Genomic DNA, 22,153 nt, shown 5'->3' on the forward strand with positions numbered 1-22,153 from the left:
AAAGGGGTCGTCCATTTTCGCCTGGAAAACCCCTTTATGGTATTTTATTTAAGACTATCTGCAGAGTTTCTTCATTTTACATTTTAGATTTATTGAAACAGTATGGACACAATAATGCATGTACGGTAGGATGAGAAATGGTCCCACAGTCTGAAAAATACAGATGTCCTAATAGAAACCTAACGATAAATGTGCGCTGTCCATATAATAACACTAATAGCACAAAAATGTTAAAAATCGATGTCTGAATAAGCCCTTAATATCAACTTTGTGTATGACTGGTCAGGGCTTTAGGTAGGCTTGTGTTAAATTATTGGGTATTGAGAGAATGAGAATGGAAATTGTAAAATCGATTGTTTTTCTGTTGATGATCACAATTGTAGAGGAGCTGTGAGATCTCCTGACGTGTCTGTTTTTGTAAGTAAATGTATTTCACAAATTCTGGAGCAGTTTTTTGTACAAATTTTTGTGGTGCTGTTGCTCAGTTGTTCTTCCGGGAAATCTATGAACATATTGACAACCACCTTCATCATGAGATGTGTACCTACAAAGTCTGGTATTGTCACTACTGGTTGCAGAGGGTTGGGAAACGCCCAAATGGTATCTTCCATTTGCTAAATCATTTTTTCAATATTTCCAAGAGGAATAACTGAGAATAGCCCGCAATATTGAAATGGAAGAAAATGCACTAGATTATTACATTTTATGTATTAAAATATTTTTGGCTTTTATTTTCACATTAATATGAAGACTATTCTGTTTTGGTTTTGTTTTTGTTTTGTTTTTTAGGGATTTTTAGCCAATCAAAAGCGGGCTGAAAACTTGAAGGACCCCTCTGTGTTACCTGATTTGTGTTTGAGCCATGCAAATCAACTAATGATCATGTTAACAAACCACAGAAAACTCTTGGATATCAAACAGAAATGTACCACTGCCAAACAGGAGCTTGCCAATAACTTACAAGTTCGATTAAAGTAAGATGGTGTCTTCTGAAAATAATGACTTCATATCACTCCATGTCTAATAGATTCTAGTGGCTGCATATTCTTTTGGATCCAAAATGAAAGGTCCTCATTTCATTAAAAAAAAAATTGGTTGCACTCCAAAGATTGTTGAGAAAATTTGTGTCTTTATTCAACACTTGCCAACTTTTGACTCTATCAGTTCAGTCTTTGACTTGATAAATATTATATTAAGAGGATCAAAATGTATCATCACCTAAATAACACAGGGGACGAGCTTCTAAGGCAATTTTAATCTCCCCTGTGCTGTAGTGAGATGTGCCTAATTTATTAAGAGGTCTGCCCTTAGAGGGTGTCTGTCAGGAGAAAAAAACAAATTAAAAACAAGCACAGTACATTGTAGGGTTTGCGTCACAGATCACAATGGTACAATTTGCCTGCAGAATCTTTGTTTTATTTGGGAGAAATTGAGTCTCTTATCCGTAGGGTGTTAGGGGCATATTTACAGTGGTAGTACGATACCGTTCAGTGCTCACTCCCCCTCCCATCCACTATAATGTCTTCTCTGCCTACTCCCAAAGCTGTGAGGCTCTGAAGTGTTGGGTGTTCTGTACTGCGCATGCGCGCCTTTTGTCATCAAACAGCTGGTAGAGAAGCAGTTTGGCTTAATTTTGCTTAGGCCTGACCCTATCATATACTGCCTATGCAAAATTAAGCCAAACTGCTTTTCTTCCAGCTGTTTGATGACATGAGGTGCGCATGCGCAGTACAGAGCACCCGACACTTCAGAGCTTCACAGCTGGAGAAGACCTGGCAGATGTGATAGAGGATGGGACAGGGAGTGAGCCACTGAATAGTGTAGCGGCGATGTATTGCCACTATAAACATGCCCCTCTGCATTTTATAGGAATTTGCATATGGCTAAAAAATTAAATTTCTCCCAAATAAAGCAAAGATTCTGCAGCAAAGTATACCATTGTGATTGTGCCCTGAATATATACATACACCAGTATCTGAAATCCACTGCAGCTCGGATCTAATGTAGTATTGAGCTATAATTTACACTTCCTTCTATCATAAATGATGGTAAATCTACCAGGCCACTGGAGACCGTGCGCCCTCCCAATAAGCCCTGCACCCAACGTACCCATTTCTTTTCTTTCTTTTTTTTTTTTTTCTTTTTCAAAAGTATCAAATTTACAAATGTTGAAGCAAAAATGGCAAATGTGCATTTGGTATCATACACAAACTGGGATAAAACGTATGATAAATTCCCCTTATATTTAATCACCATAATTGTTGGAGACTGACTTTTTTTTTTTTTTAAAGTGATTAATATTTTTATTTAAAGGTTTTTTTTCAGCAGGAATAGTTCAGATTTAGTCAACAAACAAAATGAAAGGAGCAATACTCACCCCACTAATCCAATATACTAGTGACACCTCAGTCACCACTCACTTTCCAAGACCAGTTCTTTGCTTGTTGAGCCCCTTTGATGTGTAGGAATGACCGGTTAGCCATGTTTCTGCAGCGACCTGTGTCCGCCAGTGGCTGAATGTCGAGAGAGGCCAAAAGTTAAGCACGCACCCCAGAATTCCTTCATTTTTATGTACGAATTTCAGTGCAGATTTAGCATTACTGTCAATGACAAATTCCATTTTTTTCTGCTTATAATTTGGCATAAGGTGCAGATTTTAAGATTAATTTTTTCAAAAGAATTCATTTTTTTCCTACGTGGCTTTAAAAAATGGCTGCAAAATCGGCATGTACATGTATAAAAGTCCATGCCGGAATACATAAAGATTTGGTGCTGATTTTTTTTTTTTTTTGCATGTGTGTATGTACCTTCTTTCTGCCTTTAGGTAGAAGGGTCAGAACCAGAACTAAATCAGACTGAAACCCCCCCTACTGCAATGGGAGGCATTAAAATGTGTCGTGCGTGGGATCCTGATCCAAAATGGCTCTCGCCTTAAAAAGGAGCGTTCCGCTTGGATAGCGGATCGTGTCCAGCTTATTCATTCATAGGAGTCCTCCCACAAACGCACCAGGTCCCAGACTACTCTTACTGAGCTCATTAATGCACAGGAAGAACTCCGTTCCTTCCTTGATGAGCAATTCTTGCACGCAAAGGATCGCATTCGTAAACATTATTACGAATTTGCAAACAAGTGTGGTCACTCCCTGGCGCGTCGTCTTCATCCACGCGACTCTCTCTTGTATATTCTTCGGGTACGGAATACGGCGGGTCAGATGCTCCATAACCCCACGGATATTGTTGTGGAGTTCCGCTCCTTTTATAAGGACCTGTATAACAGCTGTGGTTATTTTGCGGATCTCATCCCGTTGGCCCTCCGCGACAAGGTCCGGAAATATGTCTCCGAAACCCCCCTCCCTACTCTCTCGAGCACCAGTAAGGCAGCACTTGAGGAGCCTTTTTCCTTGGAGGAAGTCTCCCTTGCCATTCAGGCCTCTCTGCCGAGTAAATCCTCGGGCCTGGACAGCTTTACTGCGCGTTTTTATAAATGCTTCCGTGACTCTCTAGCCCCTGTTATGTCACACGTATTTAACAACGTCGGCAACTCAGCGTCGTTTCCTTTGCAATCCTTTGCGGCCCTGATCACGGTACTCCATAAACCTGGCAAGGACCCCGTCCGATCTCCTTGATCAATATCGATGTTTAAATCTTCGCCAAATTGCTTGCGAACAGATTGTCCCCCCTTATGCCGGCCTTGGTACATAACGATCAAGTTGGCTTTATTTACGGACGCGAGGCTCGGGATAATGTATGCAAATCTATATTGGCTGTCTCGGCGGCTCATTCTTCCAAGTTGCCTTTGTGTTTGCTATCGGTCGATGCCGAAAAGGCGTTCAATCAGGCTCACTGGAGCTTCCTGCGTGAGATGCTTAGCCAGATTGGGGTGGGTTCCGGTTTTCTGAGCAAGGTGTTCATTCTCTACGCTGACACTACTGTACGGGTTACAGCTAATGGGGTTCTTTCGGACTCTTTCTTGGTTAGGAATGGCACCCGTCAGGGCTGTTGCTTTATGCTCTAGTCATGGAGCATCTTGCTGTAGCGATCCGGCGCTGCTCGGAGATCCACGGCCTGCAGTTGGGCTCCCGCCAGGTTAAAGCGGCGCTTTATGCAGGCAGCCTCCTTTTGTACATCTCGCAACCACGGGTGTCGTTCCTGGCCGTTCTCCGCGAGTTTGCCCGCTTTTGGCCCGCCCCCACGTGGAGATCGCCTTTCTCACGCGCGAGTTCCCGTTTCGTTGGCAATCTACCTCCTTTAAGTATCTCGGAATTCGTATCCCACCCGACCCGTCCCTCCTGTTCCGTTTGAATTATCTTCCACTCCTCGAGAGGGTTACGTCTGATTTGCGCTCTTATGGTGCCAAATCGTTGTCTTGGTTTGGTCGCATTCATGCCCTTAAAATGGACATTCTCCCGAGGTTCCAAAGTCTCCCCATTCTGTTATCCCGCGACTTCCTCAATCGCGTCCAGTCCTTATTTGGGAAATTCATGTGGGACGCGTCAAAGAGTAGACTTAGTTTCTGTGCTCTCACCCGCCGCAAGGACAGAGGGGAAGCGGGTTTGCCTGATATTAGACTGTACTATGGCTACTTGGTCCTGTTTCGTCTCTTTGACTGGCAGTTCCGACGTCGTGTCATACAATGGGTCACTATAGAAGCTGACCTGATTTCGCCCTCCCTGCCCTGGCCTTACTATCGTTCATTCCTGGTAAGTTGTCCGACATCAAAAGTGATCTGCTGGGGCATTTCCTCACGGCCGCCAGGGCTGTCATTCCGAAGCATTGGCGCAGTCTTACTCCGCCTACCCTTCTTGAGTTTCTCCAGGAATTCCTCCTTATCCGGAGAATAGAGGCCCTGGTTGCAGAGGACTCTCCCGACTCCTCTAGGTTTGAGCAGCTCTGGTGGCCCTGGGTGGTATTCCAGGAGTCCTCGGACTTCTCTTCTTCTTTTTCCTGAGTATGGATCCGGTTACTTCTCTGATCCTTTTTGCTCTTTCTTTGTCTCTCTCTCTTTTTCCCTTCTGGTTCACCCCTATGTTTTCTTGTCCTGTCCTCCCTTTCTCTTTTGTTTCTGTGTGGGGTATTATCTGTTTGTTTAATTTCTCCGTGGCCTTGTCCCCTTTCCCTGTTCCCTCTGTCATTGCAGTCTTTGATATCTGGTCCGCGTGGCCAGTTTATATTCTCTTTATCAGCATTCAGTATATTCCATTGAGCCTTCTCAGTTGGGGGTGTTCCCCCTTTGTCTTTTATCACTGTATATGCTGTTTGGGACCTGTGTGCCCCGTTTACGAATTTCTTTGTTTGTTCTTGTTTTTTCAAAACGATTATACATAAATCAGACTGAAAAGCTGTGTATTTCATGTTTTTTCATGCTCAGGTTTTTCTAATGGGTAATTTTTTTTTTCTATGTTTTAGGTGGTGCTGCTTTGTAATGCTGCATGCTGATCAAGATGGGGAAAAGCTTCAGGCTTTGTTCAGACTTTTAACAGAGTTACTTGAAAGAATAAAAATTGTAGAAGCTCTTAGTACAGTTCCCCAAATGTATTGCTTAGCAGTAGTCGAGGTTGTAAGAAGAAAGATGTTCACAAAACACTACAGAGAGGTAAGTCTGTGTCATTTATGTATTTATTGTAAATGTGAAGTGAACGTGCAATGTAGAAATATGTAGGACATATGAGGGCCATAGCAGGAAAGGATCCTCATTTAATGACCTCCCTTGATGTGCCAAAGCTGAAAGTTTGGTGTGACATCCATGTGATACATGAACACCCATTCATTCCAATGTAATGCCTTATTATCCCTGAGGGCAGCTGCAGCGGGAGAATTGTTGGCCTAGACAGATCTTCCCCAGCAAATAACAGCTGATCACTGGGGATGAGAGAAAGTTCTGCATCTAGAGGAGAGAGTGTTCACCTGCAACATAGAAGGGGATTCTCTACATTACAGTGAGGCTATGGAAGTATCTGCCCCGGGAGGCGGTGATGGTGGAACTGATAAGATCAAAGCTATGTTTATGACTAATTCACCAATAATCCTGGGTAATTGTCGTCGTCCTAAGTAATTAGGCTGAGTGCCAGCACTAAGGAAATGACACCAGACACAATTTGTTGGTATTAGTTTCTCTCTCAACCAAGTAGGAAATAATGATGCACGCGCTTATATTAAAACAACATGGGGTTAAATAGTAGCAGAGAAAGGAAGAGTGATAACGACAATGTAAGTCTTCATATTCCTAGTTGGTATGGTGCATCTCAATCAAAAATAAAAAGTTTAAGCAGCTCCATATTTGCCTGGTGCTCCTGGTCCTGTGTGGTAACCTTGGGGAGCTGTCTTCTGGCAGTAAGCCAAGCATTTGTTTTTCTTGCACCCATCCTGGATGCAGACGCCATCTTATCATATAACATTATACCAGTCTCAAGCATAAAGCAATTATATCTAGCATTCAGCTTTTAAGGATAACAATGTTTTTCATACATTACATGATTGTAACCTTCACAGATTCATTGTGCAAGTTCAAAGAGAGCCTGGATGCCTTTCTGAAACAGAACAATATTACGGATTATGGGTTCTAGGACACCTTAATCCAGGGTTGCCAGATTGAATTCAGGAGGGAATTTTTTTCCCCCTGAAATGGGTCAATTGGCATAGGCCGCATGTGTTTTTTTTTTTTTGTTTGTTTGTTTTTTTGCCTTCCTCTGGATCAACACTGTAGGGAACTGTAAGGTTATGGGTTGGACTTGATGGACAGATGTCTTCATCCGACCTCATTTACTATGAAAGCAGACCTGTAGCGATCAGTCATGCCTGCTTCTCTCTGAAAGTGCATGTTCTTGGACAGTCAAGCTGTTTGCCTTGAATTTTTTTTCATTTACTCTTAAAGGGTACCTGTCGATTTGGGACACTGAACCACCCACAAGACATAGGAGGTTTAGTATCCCAAATTGCCCTGTTTTAGGCCTCATTCACATGAGGCAAGAGGGGTCGGATTTTGGCGCGGAATCCACGTCATAATCCACCCCCTCACAATGGTGATCTCTGTAGATCGCTAGCGTTCTTTTTTTCTGCTAGCGGCATGTTGCTTCTAGCGGAAAAAAAAAAAACGAGCTGCCCTTTCTTCAGGTGGATTCCCTGGCTGAATCAGCCGCTGTGTCCGCATCGCGACAGCACCCTCCGGACTAGGCCCATTCATTTGGGCCTAATCCAGAGCGGAAAGCTGCGACTGGACGCCGTGCACTGCATCGGCATCTCGTCGTGGCAGCCGCAACAGAATATGACACGTGGAATCCCCATGTGAACGCAGCCTTAAATTCATCTGTGGGTCGTTGAGTGTCCCAAATGGCCTTGACTGATTATATTAAAAAGAGGCAAAGTATTTCCTTATTTGTAAGGCTCAGACATTGATGACGTATCTTAGCTATATGTCCACCATTGCCTAGAATGAGGCTATATTACTAGTTAATATTGCTTTTGCTTGCATCAATGCCGTCAGCTTGTGCTTCGATAAAGACTTGAGAAATGATTGGATGCGTTTGCTTTAGTATTTCTCCTGCAATTTATGAGTGTAATATTCCCTTATGTACAAAGATCTTGTGCCCTTTCTTGTAGGTATTACAATCCGTGATGTGATCTGTCTGTTGGATAATGAAACGGAATACATTTTAACTTTCGGACTTATTTCTTTACAGTGGGCAAATGCCTTAGTAAAAGATGGAAAATCCCTTTATGAAAATGAGAAAGCAAAAAGGGAAACTTTCGGGAAATTTTTTAGTAAGTATTGTAGAGGCTGCTTTCTGAATTGTTAGGTCAGGCTTCCATCAGAACCTTTAGTATGCCATTTACACCGTAGTAATAGTGTGATATTAACTAGCCACATAGTTCTACTCTGCTTTATATTCAGAATATGAATTCTGGGATTGGTGCAGAATATATAAAAAGCAATAATATAAATAGATATAAATTATATAAATATATATACCTCAAGAATAGTTGAAGCTGTGCTCATGAAATAAATGTGTATAGGAGCTTAGATGCAGTAAACTGGGCTGGCCGCTACAGAGCGAACAGAGCTGTCTGTTTTCTGCTCCATTCCAGGTGTTAGACCCCCACCAATCTGGTATTGATGACCTAACGTTAGGATAGCTAATCAATATCTTTGGCCAGAAAAGCCCTTTAATCTTGGCATTTTACGGTCTGTGATGTGGCCTCTAATTCCATTTTTAATCAAATAGGGAAATCCTATTTACGAAATCGTCTCTTTAGAGGACTTGACTCTTGGCCTTCATCTTTCTGTGTAAGTATAACTTAATTACTTCTTTATTCCTTTTTTTGTTTGACATTTGTTAGTTATTATTTGTAAAAAAAAAAAAAAATAGTATTTAGTCCTTTTTCATTTTATTAACCGTCCGAATGAGACAATGACTGACAAAATCTCTGAAGACCTTTAGTGCAGTGCAGTGCAGCGCAGGTTAAAGGGAACCTATCAGACAATTAAAGAGGATCTTTCATCTCCTCGGGCACATGCGGGGTAATAGAAATCAGACAGTGCGCTAAATTCAGCGCACTATCAGCTTTCCCATTCTGTGCTCCCGGTGAAGAGCTATCTGTGTCGTTACCGTAACTCTTCAGAGTCAGAAGGGCACTTCTGACAGTCTATCAGGAACCCCCTTGCACACAGTAGCGATTATTGCACCGTCAGGAGTAGGGGAGAAATGCCTCCCCTACTCCTGACAGTACTGGGGGGGGGCATTCCTCACCGCTCAGCGTTATCACTGGGCGGTAAGGAACGTCCCCTCTCACAGTACAGCGCAAAAGATGCTACTGTGAGGAGGGGCGTTCCTGACAGACTGTCAAAAACGCCCTTCTGACACTGAAGAGCTACAGTAACAGCACCAATAGCTCTTCAGCGGGGGTACAGAATGGGAAAGCCAATAGTGCGCTGGTATTACACCGCATGTGCCCGAGGACATGAAAGGTCCTCTTTAAGTGTCACCAAACCACCAGCAAGTCCTTATGAAACTGTGATTTAGAGTCCTAAACCTGCCCTTGCCGAATTTATCTGCCTCTGAGCGGTTAGATAAAACTTTTAGTCACTTCCAGGATGTGTGTATTGTAGTTCTGCAATGAAACCAAGGTCAGCGCACCTCACCTGAACAACTCATGCGCTCACCAAAGGGATTTTCCCACAAAATCAAGTTATCCCCTATTCTATGCATAGGGGATAATTCGAAGTTCAGCGAGAGTCTAAGGGAGCATTCACACGGTGTTACGTGCCGCGAGATTTGGCACGTAGACGCCGCGTGACCCTTTGCGTGCCGTACACGCTCCCATTCATTTCAATGGGAGCGGGGAGCGTATGCGCCGCGCTAGTTTGCGGCCGTGAATAAATGCACGGCCGCAAACTAGCGCGGCGCATACGCTCCCCGCTCCCATTGAAATGAATGGGAGCGTGTACAGCACGCAAAGGGTCACGCGGCGTCTACGTGCCAAATCTCGCGGCACGTAACACCGTGTGAATGCTCCCTAACTACTAATTCTACCACTAATCTGGAGAAAGAGAAGCTTTTCTCCCTCGTTCTGAGAGGAGAGTTAGCCAGGCAGTGTGCGCAACACTTCATTAATGTCAACGGAAGAGCCAGAGTTGGCCAAAGTAGAAGGCTTGACACCTCTGGCCCTCCTATTAAAATGATTGGAGCAATATGTGCGCTGCTGGACCACTGCTTAGTTCAGAATGGCTGTTAAAAAACCCCATTCTACTGATTAGTGGGGGCTTGAATGGTCAGACCCCCACTGAGGTGCAAGTTGTTTTTTGTCCTAAGGATAGAGAATAGCCTTACTTTCACAGGAAAATCCCTTTAAGCATAATATATACATACACACACACATACATACATATATATATATATATATATATATATATATATATATATATATATATATATATACTTATCTTGGCTTCATTGTAGAGCTGCACATGCACAGCGAGCTCGAGTTGCAGACAGACTTCACTTAGGCAAGTTAGGGTAACTAAACCGCTGGTGTGAAGAACATGCTACTCCTTTAGTGTCCCAAAACCTGCTGATAGGTCTCCTTTAAACATTGGTGTTCACCAGCCTTGTAGTCATTGGTGTTAGGTATTTCTTACTCAACGTGTGGAGAATCATTTCTATTGAAGTGGCTATAAATTTCAGAAGGATATTTTTCTAGCCTGATGTCATTACTTGTAACAAATGCCTATGAAAGAGGGGGGGAAACAGCACTTGGCACTCAAACTTGGAGCATGTCAAGCTGCCCTTGTAGTGCATCTGCTTGAGATCCAACTCAAGGTTTGTCAGTAAGCGAATTTCTGTGGCCTGCCTTTTTCAGACTATAGGGTCCATCAGGCTATGTTACTGCTTTTGGGTGAAAATGAAGTAGCTTCTAGGGCCCTGCTGCTGACTGATATTTCTTATGATGATGCGCGTGGCTACCTACTGGACCAAATGTCTGGTGCCACCATTGCTCGCTTCCACAGATGCAGCTGCTCCACTACAGCATCTCCCCCTTAGCGTAAAGGAGAGGACATGGGGCCACAGCCGCACCAAGTGTATATATAGAAAGAGTGCCAGTAAGTTTGTTTAAGACCCACTGACCCTGCACCATCAATTGTGAATGTAAGGTAGGGTTTCTAACTCTAACCCTATCCATTTTACATGATTAGTTCGTAGCGAATCGGAAACTACTATGATTCACTCTGGTGCCTGAAAAATAAGACCTAACCCAAAAATAAGCCCTAGGCCTTTTTTCAGAGAAAGAAAAATATAAGCCCAAAGATAGGAATTGGAAATATGTGCTCCTCGGCCGTGAAGCCTGTTGGATTATGAAGCATGAATTATAAGGCAGACATTTTGTATATTTATTAGTTGTGTGTAGATGTCAGGCATCTTCTGTCTTTCATGGTTATTACTACTTATACCCTTATGAACTGCAGACATGCCAGTATATAGGTCTGCAGGTCATGCTGTTTTTTATGATATAAATATAGGCCTTTCTAGTGGTCTGAAACTCGTAGGAAGATGATGTACTTCAGGCTGTAATGTTAGAAATTAAGTCATGATGTTTTTAAAGGGAGTGACCAGGAATGAGTAAATTAAACATATTGTAAGATGCCTTAGGGTCACCTGAATGCAAAATTGGTTAGGTCTGGGCAATTGATTTTGTACCCAGACCCTGAAGTATAATAATAGGAGAACCATGAGAGGTTATCAAACATGAAAAACAGTGTTACTACCTCTCCATGTCTCCGGTTCAACTCCCTCTTCTCTACCTTTTTTTTTTTTTTTTTGGCTGACCTGTCATTGGGCCTCAGTGGTCACATGGCTCACACAGTGTCGTTGCAGAGGACTGTGTGTATTTTGCAGTTCACAAACTAGTATTCATTGTTCAGTTTTGGCAAACCATTTCTGGAGAAGCAGCGGTCCCCTTCACTTCTGAGTATAGTCTGATGCAATAAGGGTATGCTTGCTACACACACTATGGTCTGAAGCCCAAGGACTGATTGTGTGTAATAGACAATTCCTTCCCTCAATGCATGCACTTGTGATATGAAATCTTCTCAGGATGGGATTTTCTGAGAGGAAGTATACACATTTGTTTTCATTTATTTTTCTTTGTTTCAATTATTTTTACATATAGCGAAAGGACAGATTTATAGTGTGTGTGTATACATCTCGAAAATGTAATTTTACAATGTGTAATGTTTGTTTGCCTGTAATTTTTTTTTTTATTTTTTAACATATTTCTTTTGCAACTTAGACACGAAAGCCCCGAAGGTTTGATAGTGAGCTTCCTGATATCTCTTTAAATGACCTGCAGTTTTTACAGTCGCTCTGTCCTCCAGAAGTCCAACTTTTCCTCAGGTACTGACACAACTGTGATTTTGGCCCCATTGCATACAAGTGAGGGGTGGAGCAGCCAAAATTTAGTGTTTTGATCTTTTGTTTTTTGAGTTTTACCCATCTAGATGCGTTTTGTGTCGTTTTTTGCTTTCTCTTCACTCTCTTTTTCGGCAATAACCTTCCACCCTGTATACGATGTACAATATTACCCTCATTTTTCAGGGATCAATAAGGTTTCTTTAAGTCCATGCAACAAAACTATTTCCCACACAGATTGTAGCTTCTGTGAACTGAACTTACAGCATCGTATCGATTTGTGTGGCTACTTCTTTTTAGTTTTATGTCCTTCTGTGTTTCCATATTCTCCTACAACTTTCTCAATATTCCCACTTGTATCCCAGTCTGTATATAAACTGTAACAAAAAGTTGTAGGTAGGTATAGAAACAAATGCTGAAAAGTAAGAATGCTTTCAAAACTAGAAGTGTTAATAGTTTATTTTTGTCAACAAAATGCAAATTGGATGAGCAAAAGTGAAATCTAAAGCTCATCAATATTTGGTGTGACCACATCTTGCCTTCCATCAATTCTTCTAGGTACACTTGTACACAGCTTGTGAAGGAACTTGGCATGGAGGTTGTTCCAAACATCTTGGAGAACTAAGCTCTAGGGATGTAGGCTTTCATAGATCCTTCTGTCTCTTCATGTAATCCCAGATGGACTGGATAATGTTGAGTTCAGGGCTCTGTGAGGGACAAATCATCACTTTCAGGACTCCTCCTGCAAAGGGAATTCACACCAATGTGATTTAGGCTGGATTCACACTAGGGTTGCAGCCTCCATAGGAGGAAAAAAGTAATACAAGGAGGACTTTTCTTTCCCCCCGGTTTCAGTATGAAATCATCAGAAACTGGCCAGAAACCCAGCATGTTTCCGCATGTAACCGCTTTTTAAGCTGAAAGGGTTTCCCTCTTCCAGGTCACCATGCAGACCCTAAGGACGAAAAACCCAAACACTAGTGTGAACCTAGCATATGATTCCTCTCTTGTTCATTCACTACATTTTGTTAATTTGCAAAAAAAAAAAGTTAACACTTCCATTTCTGAAAGCGTTTTTGTTTTGCATTATTTTTTCGACACTCTCTTAAAACTTTTGTAGAGTACATCCAACAGAGTTAAAGGGGCGCTACCACCAAAATCTCTTGTTACTCACTATACTATTGTGGAGCCAACAGCTCTTTTTTATGTGGATTAAAGAATGATTTTTTCAGTATTCCCTTTCACTGTTGGTTTATTTCCCCCATGTTTCTGGCTCTAGCATGTTAAGGGGAGTCTGTCATTAGGAAAATCGTATCAGACTAATGATAGTACCTTGTAGTGCAGCTTTCTTATTCTACATTGCAGCTCTATTCTCATGAAATCAGAGTTTTATAATTATGCAGATTAGCTAAAAAGGGTTTTAGGGGCGTGTCTTCTCCCGCTGGAGCTTTATTGTCTGCTCTACATAATCATTACTACCCACCTCAGCTCCCCATTGCTTGAGTGACTCCCCCACTTGGTCACTCTTTTGTCAGCAGTTATCTAGAGCAGAGAAGGAAGCCCAGACAGGGTAACAAACGTCCCATGAAAAAGGAGCTGCAATGCAGAATAAGTAAGGTATCTTTGGAAAGACGTGCAGTCATTAGATACTGATGTTCCCGCAGTCTCCCTTTAACTGCCATCCAATCCTGCTTTAGAAAACTTAACAGAAATTTTAGGTTTTTTTTTTTTTTTTTTTTTTTTTTAAATCTCAAAAATTGAAACTTCATGCAGCTTTTTGAAATAGTCTATATAGTACATTTTTCATGTTCCCATTCCTATTGACATTTCGTATTGCTACAATGGTGAGTCATAAGACAAGCAGGTGGTGACCTGGATGAAAATAAATCTTATTAAATGATGGTTGGATTCAGAATATGATGTCTGACATTTGAAATATGGAGCAAAACAAGATGAATCCCATTTCACTTTAGAGAGTGGAAAAAGATTTACGGTTTGCATGATTGTACATCTCTATTTCAACCTTAATAGTTTCATCAGGCGAAAGCCCTTGGGGATCGTTGCAGTTGTCTTATTTGTAAAGCAGAAAAATGGTATTTAAAGTGAAGTCCGTCATGAAGGCAAACTTTTTTTTTTTTTTTTTTTAACGTCATCTGTTAGATTCTGTAATGATGTTAAGATAAAGTAAGGATGTACCTGAGTGGGTTGAGGGACCTGTAGATTAACCTAGCCATACACATTACATGCAGACTTACCCACCGATTTCACCAGGACTTGCTAAACATCTAAGGGCTCCTTCAGATCTGCGCCCCAGTCTCCGTTCTGCAGGTTTCCGTTTCCTGCACAAAACAGAGCAGGAGACGGAAACCTGCCGGCATCTTTCAAACCCATTCATTTGAACGGGTTTGAAAAGTGTCCGGCCGTGAGCGGTGGTGAGCATTTTATGCGCTCCGCGGCTAAACCAGTTTTTTTTTTAACCGGACACAGAGTCGGAAACTTGAGAACGTAGTGCCAAACGCTGGTGTGAACCCAGTGTAATGTGTATAGGGACCCTCTTGACTCATCTACAGCTGTTGAGATAACCCCTATATAGCAATAAAATAAGAGTCATAGCATCCACTTGTAACAAAATAATCACAAGTAAGGCTCAATATCGGGAAGTACAGTAGTTTAGATGAAATGTCCATTAATTAAATGCATATATAGCGAAAAAGGACTCATCCCCACAAAATTATCCAAAATGTATACACTTTATTAACAAATAATGCGATTAAAGACATGAGGACAGTATTGTGGTATTGGCGATAATCCTAGGACAGACCAATGTAGCAATAATTTTATCCACCAAATCCATATATACCAATAGTTTGTATCTCATAAACTGTCAGGTACTAATCATATGTTATAACAGAGCTCCTAGCAGATCACACAAATAATAGAAAAGAGGAAAGAAGCAATGTGCCTTATCAAATGACAGCAATTTAGTACCATCCCCGACATGAATTTCAACAGAGTCAACCGGGGGTTGATGTCATTCCCGTAAGGATAATCCTGTAATACTGTTTCTCCACTAATCTCCAAAGTATTGTACAAATAGGGATAATTGCCTTATTAATGATGCCCAACCACAAAACTCCCCCTTTGAGATAAGGATAGTTTTAGTCCAACAATCTACTTCTGTATTATGTGTATGGCCACCTTTTCTATATAGTATGTACTATACCTTCTCTTCTGAAACACTGTTGTATATAACTTTTTAAGTTTTGTCCTTTTACCCTTAGGGTTCCCTTACTTTGTGACTTTGAGCCTCTACACCAGCATGTACGTGCTCTGCATAACTTGGTTAAAGCTGCGCAAAGTTTGGATGAAATGTCCCAGACCATTACAGATCTGTTAAATGAACAAAAGGTATAGCATTACAAAAATACATGGAAATTCTAGAAATTTAGTTTTGTCAACTTCTTTTCGCTTATCTCATATCCCTGCCTTTTTTTTTTTTTTCTAGGCTTCAAATGGCCAGCTTTCTCCCCAGTCTGTAACAACACCAAGGATTGAAAATGCAAACGAAACCACAACTACTACCTCATCCAAGTCTCCTCCATCGCTCAGTCTTCAGGGTCCCATTTGTCCTTCTGTTGCCATTCCAGGACCTTTAGAAGAACTGTCTCCAGACAGCATTGACGCTCATACCTTTGACTTTGAAACAATTCCCCATCCAAATATTGAACAGGCTATTAAACAGGGTTCCTTGGATTTGGACTCATTAGCAGATAGTCCTGAATCTGATTTTATGTCTGCAGTCAATGAGTTTGTCATAGAGGAGAACCCTGTCTCTCCCAATATTAGCGATACGCAGAGTCCAGAAATGATGGTGGAGTCTCTGTACTCCTCTGTTATAAATGCGATCGACAACAGACGTATGCAGGATACAAAAAGTAGAGCAAAAGACGAAAGTACTGAAAATGCTTCTTTGAAAACTTTCCTTGAGAAGTGTAAACTGGTTGCCCAAGAATCCCAAATTAACTTGAGGAATTTCAAAGAAGAGCTTTGCCTTTTAAGGAAACACGTACAAAGAGAGCAGAGTGAATTCGCAAATGCTATTAAAAGTGTTTCTGCCGAGATTCTAAATGTGATCGAGCGCACCAAGGTTTCTCTTGAAACCGCCTTACAAGCAAAGCATTTAGAGGAATTGCGGCTTTTAGAGGAATCATATGAGAAACGGCTCCACGTATCAAAGCAAGATCATGAAGTGAATGAAGAAACCATTGCCAAGTTGAAGCTTGACATTACCGGCCTACAAGATGATTTGCAGAGTAAAGATAATGAATTTGCTGCAATTCGAAGGGAAAATGAAACCTTTCTTTGTTTACAGAGTGAAAAGGATGAAAAAGTTATCCGCCTTGAAAGTGCCATGAGAGAGCAGACGTGTGAAATTCAGAAACTGAAGCAGTCTCGGGAAGCGGCGCTTGAGGATTTTAAGAAGCTTCACGCTGAAAACGAAGAAAAACTCCGGCTACTGAAGGAGGAATTTCAGATTTTAGAGCAAACACACCTGAAAGAGTTAGAGGAAAATTTAAAGCTCAGGCATGCACAAGAACTTGAAAATGTAATAGCAGAACATAAGTGTAGTCTAGAAAAGTTAAAGAATGATCATAGGCTCAAGATTGACCAGTTGCAGGAATCTTCAGCAACCACTGCTCAGGAGAAGCAGTCTCAGTTGCAGGAACTAAGCTGTAGACTTTCTGAACTCTCCGACGTTCGCTGTAAATTGGAGGTTGAGTTGGCGTTGAAAGAGGGTGAAATAGATGAAATGAAATTACTTCTGGAAGAAAGTAAAATGCAACAGCAGGATGACTTAAAATGTCAACTTGACGAGAAGACGGAAGCCCTAAAGAAGGATCTCGAAAACCTGAATAGCCTGATGCGAATTCAGAAAGAAGAACATGAGCTAGGACTTGCCGAACTTAAAACGCTGTTGACGTCCGAAAAAAATCAGTGTATTTCTGAGCTTTTGGAAAGGCATGAAGCGGAAACTAGTTCATTGCAAAGAGACATTAGCCATTTAACATCTGTCCATCAGAAAGCTCTAGAAATAGAGAGCAGGCTCCAGGAAGAGATGAGTGTCCTACGTAGCCAACTGAATAATAGTGTGAAAGCCCTCGAGAAACAGAGTGAAGAACACGAGAGGTCATTAAAGGAGCAAAAGGACATTTATGAATCATCCCTTCGGAAACTTGAAGAGCGAGATCAAATTTTGACCACACAAAAGCTCGAAAGAGAGTCCTTAGCCCAGAAGTGTATGTCTGAAAAGGAGGAATGTGCGCACCTTGCTCTTAAAGACTTTGACCTAAACAGACAAACTGTCGAAAAAGAACTTTTAGAAAAAATGCAATTCATCGAGCAGGAGTTAAGCAAGAGGTAGGAGGAGGTCTTCATTTGTTGTTCCGCACTTGGTGAAAAATATCTTTTTATTTTCTGTAAATCATGATCTAAAACTTTTACCAGAAAGTGGCAAATCCATTTCTAAAAGCTGAAATTTGCCGTGGGAATATTTGATAGGACTTGTAATACTTGATGAATGGTCTGTTTCGAGGAACAAAGCTGTGGAATATTGCCTCCAAATTTTTCTGCAGATGGCACCAAAGCAGAATTATATAAATTATGTGAGATTTTACCATTTAGGCATTGTTTGGCTGGTTTATGTATTCAGCTATTTCTGTCTGAAGCCGTACCAGATTTTTGACAACCCTTGACAAGCAACAGGCTTTACATTGAATTCATTAGGAGTATTTTGTTAAAAAAATAAAAAGGAACATTTAGAATGGCATTGAGGAGACCATTAGTTTTACATTATTTTATTATTTCCTTCCTCTGATGTCTATTTTTGTCCTCCCAAATTTCCTCGGGTGGCTTTCCTAATTTTTTTACTATTGCATCATAAATTTCAGTAGACATTTATTTAATACAGAATTTATGAGTATTACTTACCAACATATTCTGCAGGACTTTATAGATATTGCCGTCACTCAGAGCTTTCTGATCAGTATATCTTTGGAGTGTGAGAGGAAACCCTGCGGGGAACATACAACATACAGATGTTGTCCTTGGCCATGGTAAATTGTATACACGTCAGCCATCCATCCACCGGAGGCAAAGGCTAAATGTATTGTTTCCAGATCCTATATTTCAGTAATGTTTACTCATTTGCATATGTTTCTCTGTACAGATTTGCATGAAAAAGCTCTATTAAAGGAATTATATCATTAGATCTATGCATTTATAAATAAGCACATGTTGGAATAGCCTTTAGTACACGCTTTGAACGGCCCAGGTCATGGTTTAAGTTTTATGCACTTGAAAAAGGGCATTGATTTGCCCAAAACGCTTCTGCGTTGTACCTTCCAATAAAGTATACGCAATTTTCTATGCGAGTCCGACTTCCTTGACCAGAGTGCGCTCCCCTCCTGGTATATACCCATAGCCTTTAGACAGGCTATTCTAGTCCTACCTTCCTTCTTCCATTCCTGTAAAATGCTTTTTACTGATATGCAAATTCAGCTCACCGAGCACAGGGCGGGGGGGGGGGGGCATTACCCCTGTGTTCTGAGCACAGCATCGTCATGGCCCGCATTCTGTCTCCTCCTCGTCTCAGATATGCCCCTTCTTTGAAAATAAATCCTCTTTTGCGCTTTCTTCATGAATGAACGTGGCGCGCAGGTGCAGTACGCTTGAGTAGTTCTAAGGCGCATGCTTAACGCTCCTTAGAACTATACGAATGCCCTCGCAGTATGCTCGTTCATAATTAAAGTGCAGCAAAGAGGATTCATTTTCAAAGAAGGGGGAGTATCTAAGATGAGAAGGAGACAGAATGCAGGCCATGACGATGTAGTGCTCGGAGTACAGGGGTAACGCCCCCTATGCTCCGTGAGCTGAATTTGCATATCAGTAAAAAAGCATTTTATTATAAAGGCTATTCCAACATGTGCTTATTGAAAAATGCATAGATCTAATGATAGATTCCCTTTAACCTTTTCTCACTCTGCACCATACTATTACGTCGCGCTGAGCCTATAGTCCATAGCAATCACAGTTTCTGGGGACAAAATTCTCCCCTGCTCACCCCTTCTCCCCGTCAACACTTGAACCCCCTGCGATAAACTTATAGTTTCCAATATAGACTAGCAAACAATAAAAACTTATAAAAAGGGAGGGGGGGGGGTTGAATGTATAGTGTAAACAAAAATAAACAACCAACCATGTTAGGAATTACCCACATACGTATAAGTCCCCATTATCCAAAAATGGTGTTATTTATCCCATATGGAGAATGCCGTAAAAAAAAATAATTAAAGACTGCAATGTGATTATTAACATGTTTTGATCACTTTTGCTTTCCCCAAAAAATAACAATAAAAGTTATACATAACGAACATTGGTACCATTAGAAAGTACAGCTTTTCCCACAAATAAAGAGCCCTGACCTATCTTCGTCAACAGTACAGGAAAAAAGGTATAGATGTCAGATTACAGTGACTGCAGGAAAATCATTCATTTTCCAAAAGTGACATTTTATTTGTAAAACTTAATTTAAAAAAAAAACAATCTAAATATGATATTGCTGTAATTGTAATGACCAATCGGACAGAGTGAACACTCTAAAAACAAAATGCAAAAAATTATTATAGAATTGTGTGTTATTTCACATGGACCACCAAAAAACATACATATAAGCTAATCAAAACATTATATGTACCGCAAAATGGTGACAAATGAAAGTGCAACTTGTCCCGCAAAGAATAAGCCCTAGCTTAGCTATGTTGATAGAAAAATAAAAATGTTATGAATTTTGGAAGACAAAGAGGGAAAATATGAAAAAAGTTTCGCCAAGCATTAACATACAAACTACCCTGTGTCCTTAAGAGGTTAAAGACCATTAAAGAAAATCTTTCATCAGATGCAGTACATACAGGGAGTCTGTCAGCTATACTCACAGGCGATTATACAGTTTCCAAACCTTCCTCTGTTGTTCAGCTTTGGAGCCATATTTTCACATAAATCACCATTTTATTCATATGCAAAATGGGAAAATGGCTATTTACATGAAAATGGGGCTTCAAAGCTGAATAACAGAGCCAGGTTTGGATTAGGTTTATAGACAGTTTGCTACTGACAGACTCGCTTTAATCTTTGGTGGATGGGTGGCTATATGTAGATTTGATTTATCCCAGTAATGTGTATGCAATTTACCATGAACTTTGTGTGTTGAGGATCAGTCTACAGAACTTGGCTTCATAATAGTATGTGCTTGGTCCATTTACATCTTTGTATTTTGGGTTGGAGAGCCCTTCCTCTTGGACAATGTCTAAAACAGAAGTGCAGCACCATTAATTTTTTTTCTATGCTTCACAGCTCTGGGTAAGAGAAGCTGAGCTAAATGAAGAAAAATTGCACGCTATCCATTTTCTTCTTGTCTATTTAGAAATTGTACTGTCAGTGCCACATCCATTTGATAACATACCCTAACACCGCTATCAGATCCTATTAACTTCTAAAGGGTTCCATTGTGGTGTCTGTCATTTTGCTGTCCAATCTCTTAGAATTGCCAACGGAATCTCTGATTGTAGCATGAACATTAAGGGTGGGATGGACGGACATTAAGACTGGCATATTTTTTGCATGTATACAAAGTCCTGTATGTATAACTTTGTGTCCGTGCAAAAAAAAATAAAAAAAAAAAAATTTCCAGACGGAGTGGCTACATACAGACACCAGTGGTTTGCTTTAAAAACCCATTTAAGTGAATGGGTTTTAACACTGACCGTTTGGAAGCCGTCCCCTTCCTAGTTTCTCCGGGAATTAGGACGGAAGTATGGCGGATGGACAGGGGCACAAGTGCAAACGCCCCCTTACTAATCTAGTACTCCCTGCATCTGTGTTGAAAATTTTAAAAGTTGAAGTTAAAACTTTGTAGGCCTGGAATTCATTACTTGGAGAGCTAAGTGCAGTTTACATGATAGACATATAGTTTCTGTTAACAGATCTGAGGTTGTTATGTGCACTTCCTATAAAAAGTATTCGCTCCTTATCTGTCTAATCCAGTAAATACCGTATATACTGGAATATAAGCCGATTTTTTTTCAGCACAGTTTTTGTGCTGTAAAAGCCCCCCTTGGCTTATACTCAAGTCAAGCAAATAAATAAATAAATAATAATTCCTTTATTGTGGAGGGGGGGGAGAGGTCTATGACCAGCCGCAATAGTAATGTATAGAATCTCCCATAAGATAGTGGGGGGAAGCTTTAAAAAATATAATAAAAATAAATGTTGTAAATGACTCCTTTCCCTAGAATACATATAAAAGTAGAAAATTACTATGAAACACATACACATTAGGTATCCCTGTGTCTGACAGTGCCCGGTCCACTGAATATAGGGCATCTGCAGTGCTCCTGTTCCGTCGGGAAGGGGTTAATAGGAGCACTGCAGATACCCTATATTCAGCCAGGCTGAATTCCAAGTGGGGGGGGGGAAACAGTCCTCAAGCTCAGGGAAGGGGCAGACAGACAACCAAAACACCCCCTCCCGTTTCCCAGCACCCAGCAACTACTGCACCCAAAAACTCCAACCATTTTAATTTTTGAAATTTTCCAGTAGCTGCTGCATTTCCCCCCCTCAGCTTATACTCGAGTCAATAAGTTTTCCCAGTTTTTTGTGGTAAAATTAGGGACCTCGACTTATATTCGGGCCGGCTTATACTCGAGTATATACGATACTTCTATTCCCCTTGAAATAACAAAAGCATGTTTACTTATAACTCTACCTTATACTGTATTCCTCATATTTCACCTAGAACATCTAAGGCTAGGTTCACATTTGCATCAGAGTCTTCGTCGGAGACTTTTCCGAAAATTGGCGGAGAGAATAGTCTATGTGGTTCAGGGGTAACCTCTGTTTTAGTCGATGCGCTTTCTGTCGTTTGTAAGTGTGACTCTAGTCTTAATAAGTTGATTTAGCAGGATCCCAACCCAAACTGGTAACACTCAGTTGGAATTCTTTCTCTAGTCCTCGCCATTCCTGAGCAATCATTTCTGTTACGTTTCATAACAGTTATGAACTCTACTGTCAGATGGATGGTCCGTGTCTTTCTTCTCCATCCTTGGATGCCCACCTAAGAGCATGTTCACATGGAGTTTTTTTTTTTTTTGCACGTAATCCGCCTTCAAAAACGGCTCCCTTTGACTTCAATGGGAGCT

The 22,153-nt window shown here is 41.0% G+C and overlaps 1 protein-coding gene across 2 annotated transcripts in view; it reads left to right on the forward strand.

Annotated features, from left to right (window-relative positions):
• Nucleotides 1-22,153, forward strand: part of RB1CC1 (RB1 inducible coiled-coil 1) — a 97,158-nt gene that overhangs the window by 45,443 nt on the left and 29,562 nt on the right. For both annotated transcript variants that reach the window (XM_075270500.1, XM_075270501.1), the window contains exons 8-14: nt 790-974; nt 5,407-5,593; nt 7,677-7,758; nt 8,220-8,281; nt 11,782-11,885; nt 15,182-15,308; nt 15,406-17,318. In XM_075270500.1, the coding sequence (XP_075126601.1) occupies nt 790-974; nt 5,407-5,593; nt 7,677-7,758; nt 8,220-8,281; nt 11,782-11,885; nt 15,182-15,308; nt 15,406-17,318 (2,660 nt within the window). The remainder of the gene's footprint in view (nt 1-789; nt 975-5,406; nt 5,594-7,676; nt 7,759-8,219; nt 8,282-11,781; nt 11,886-15,181; nt 15,309-15,405; nt 17,319-22,153) is intronic.

Source organism: Leptodactylus fuscus, chromosome 4, assembly GCF_031893055.1.
Source record: "Leptodactylus fuscus isolate aLepFus1 chromosome 4, aLepFus1.hap2, whole genome shotgun sequence".
NCBI classification, from domain to species: domain Eukaryota; kingdom Metazoa; phylum Chordata; class Amphibia; order Anura; family Leptodactylidae; genus Leptodactylus; species Leptodactylus fuscus.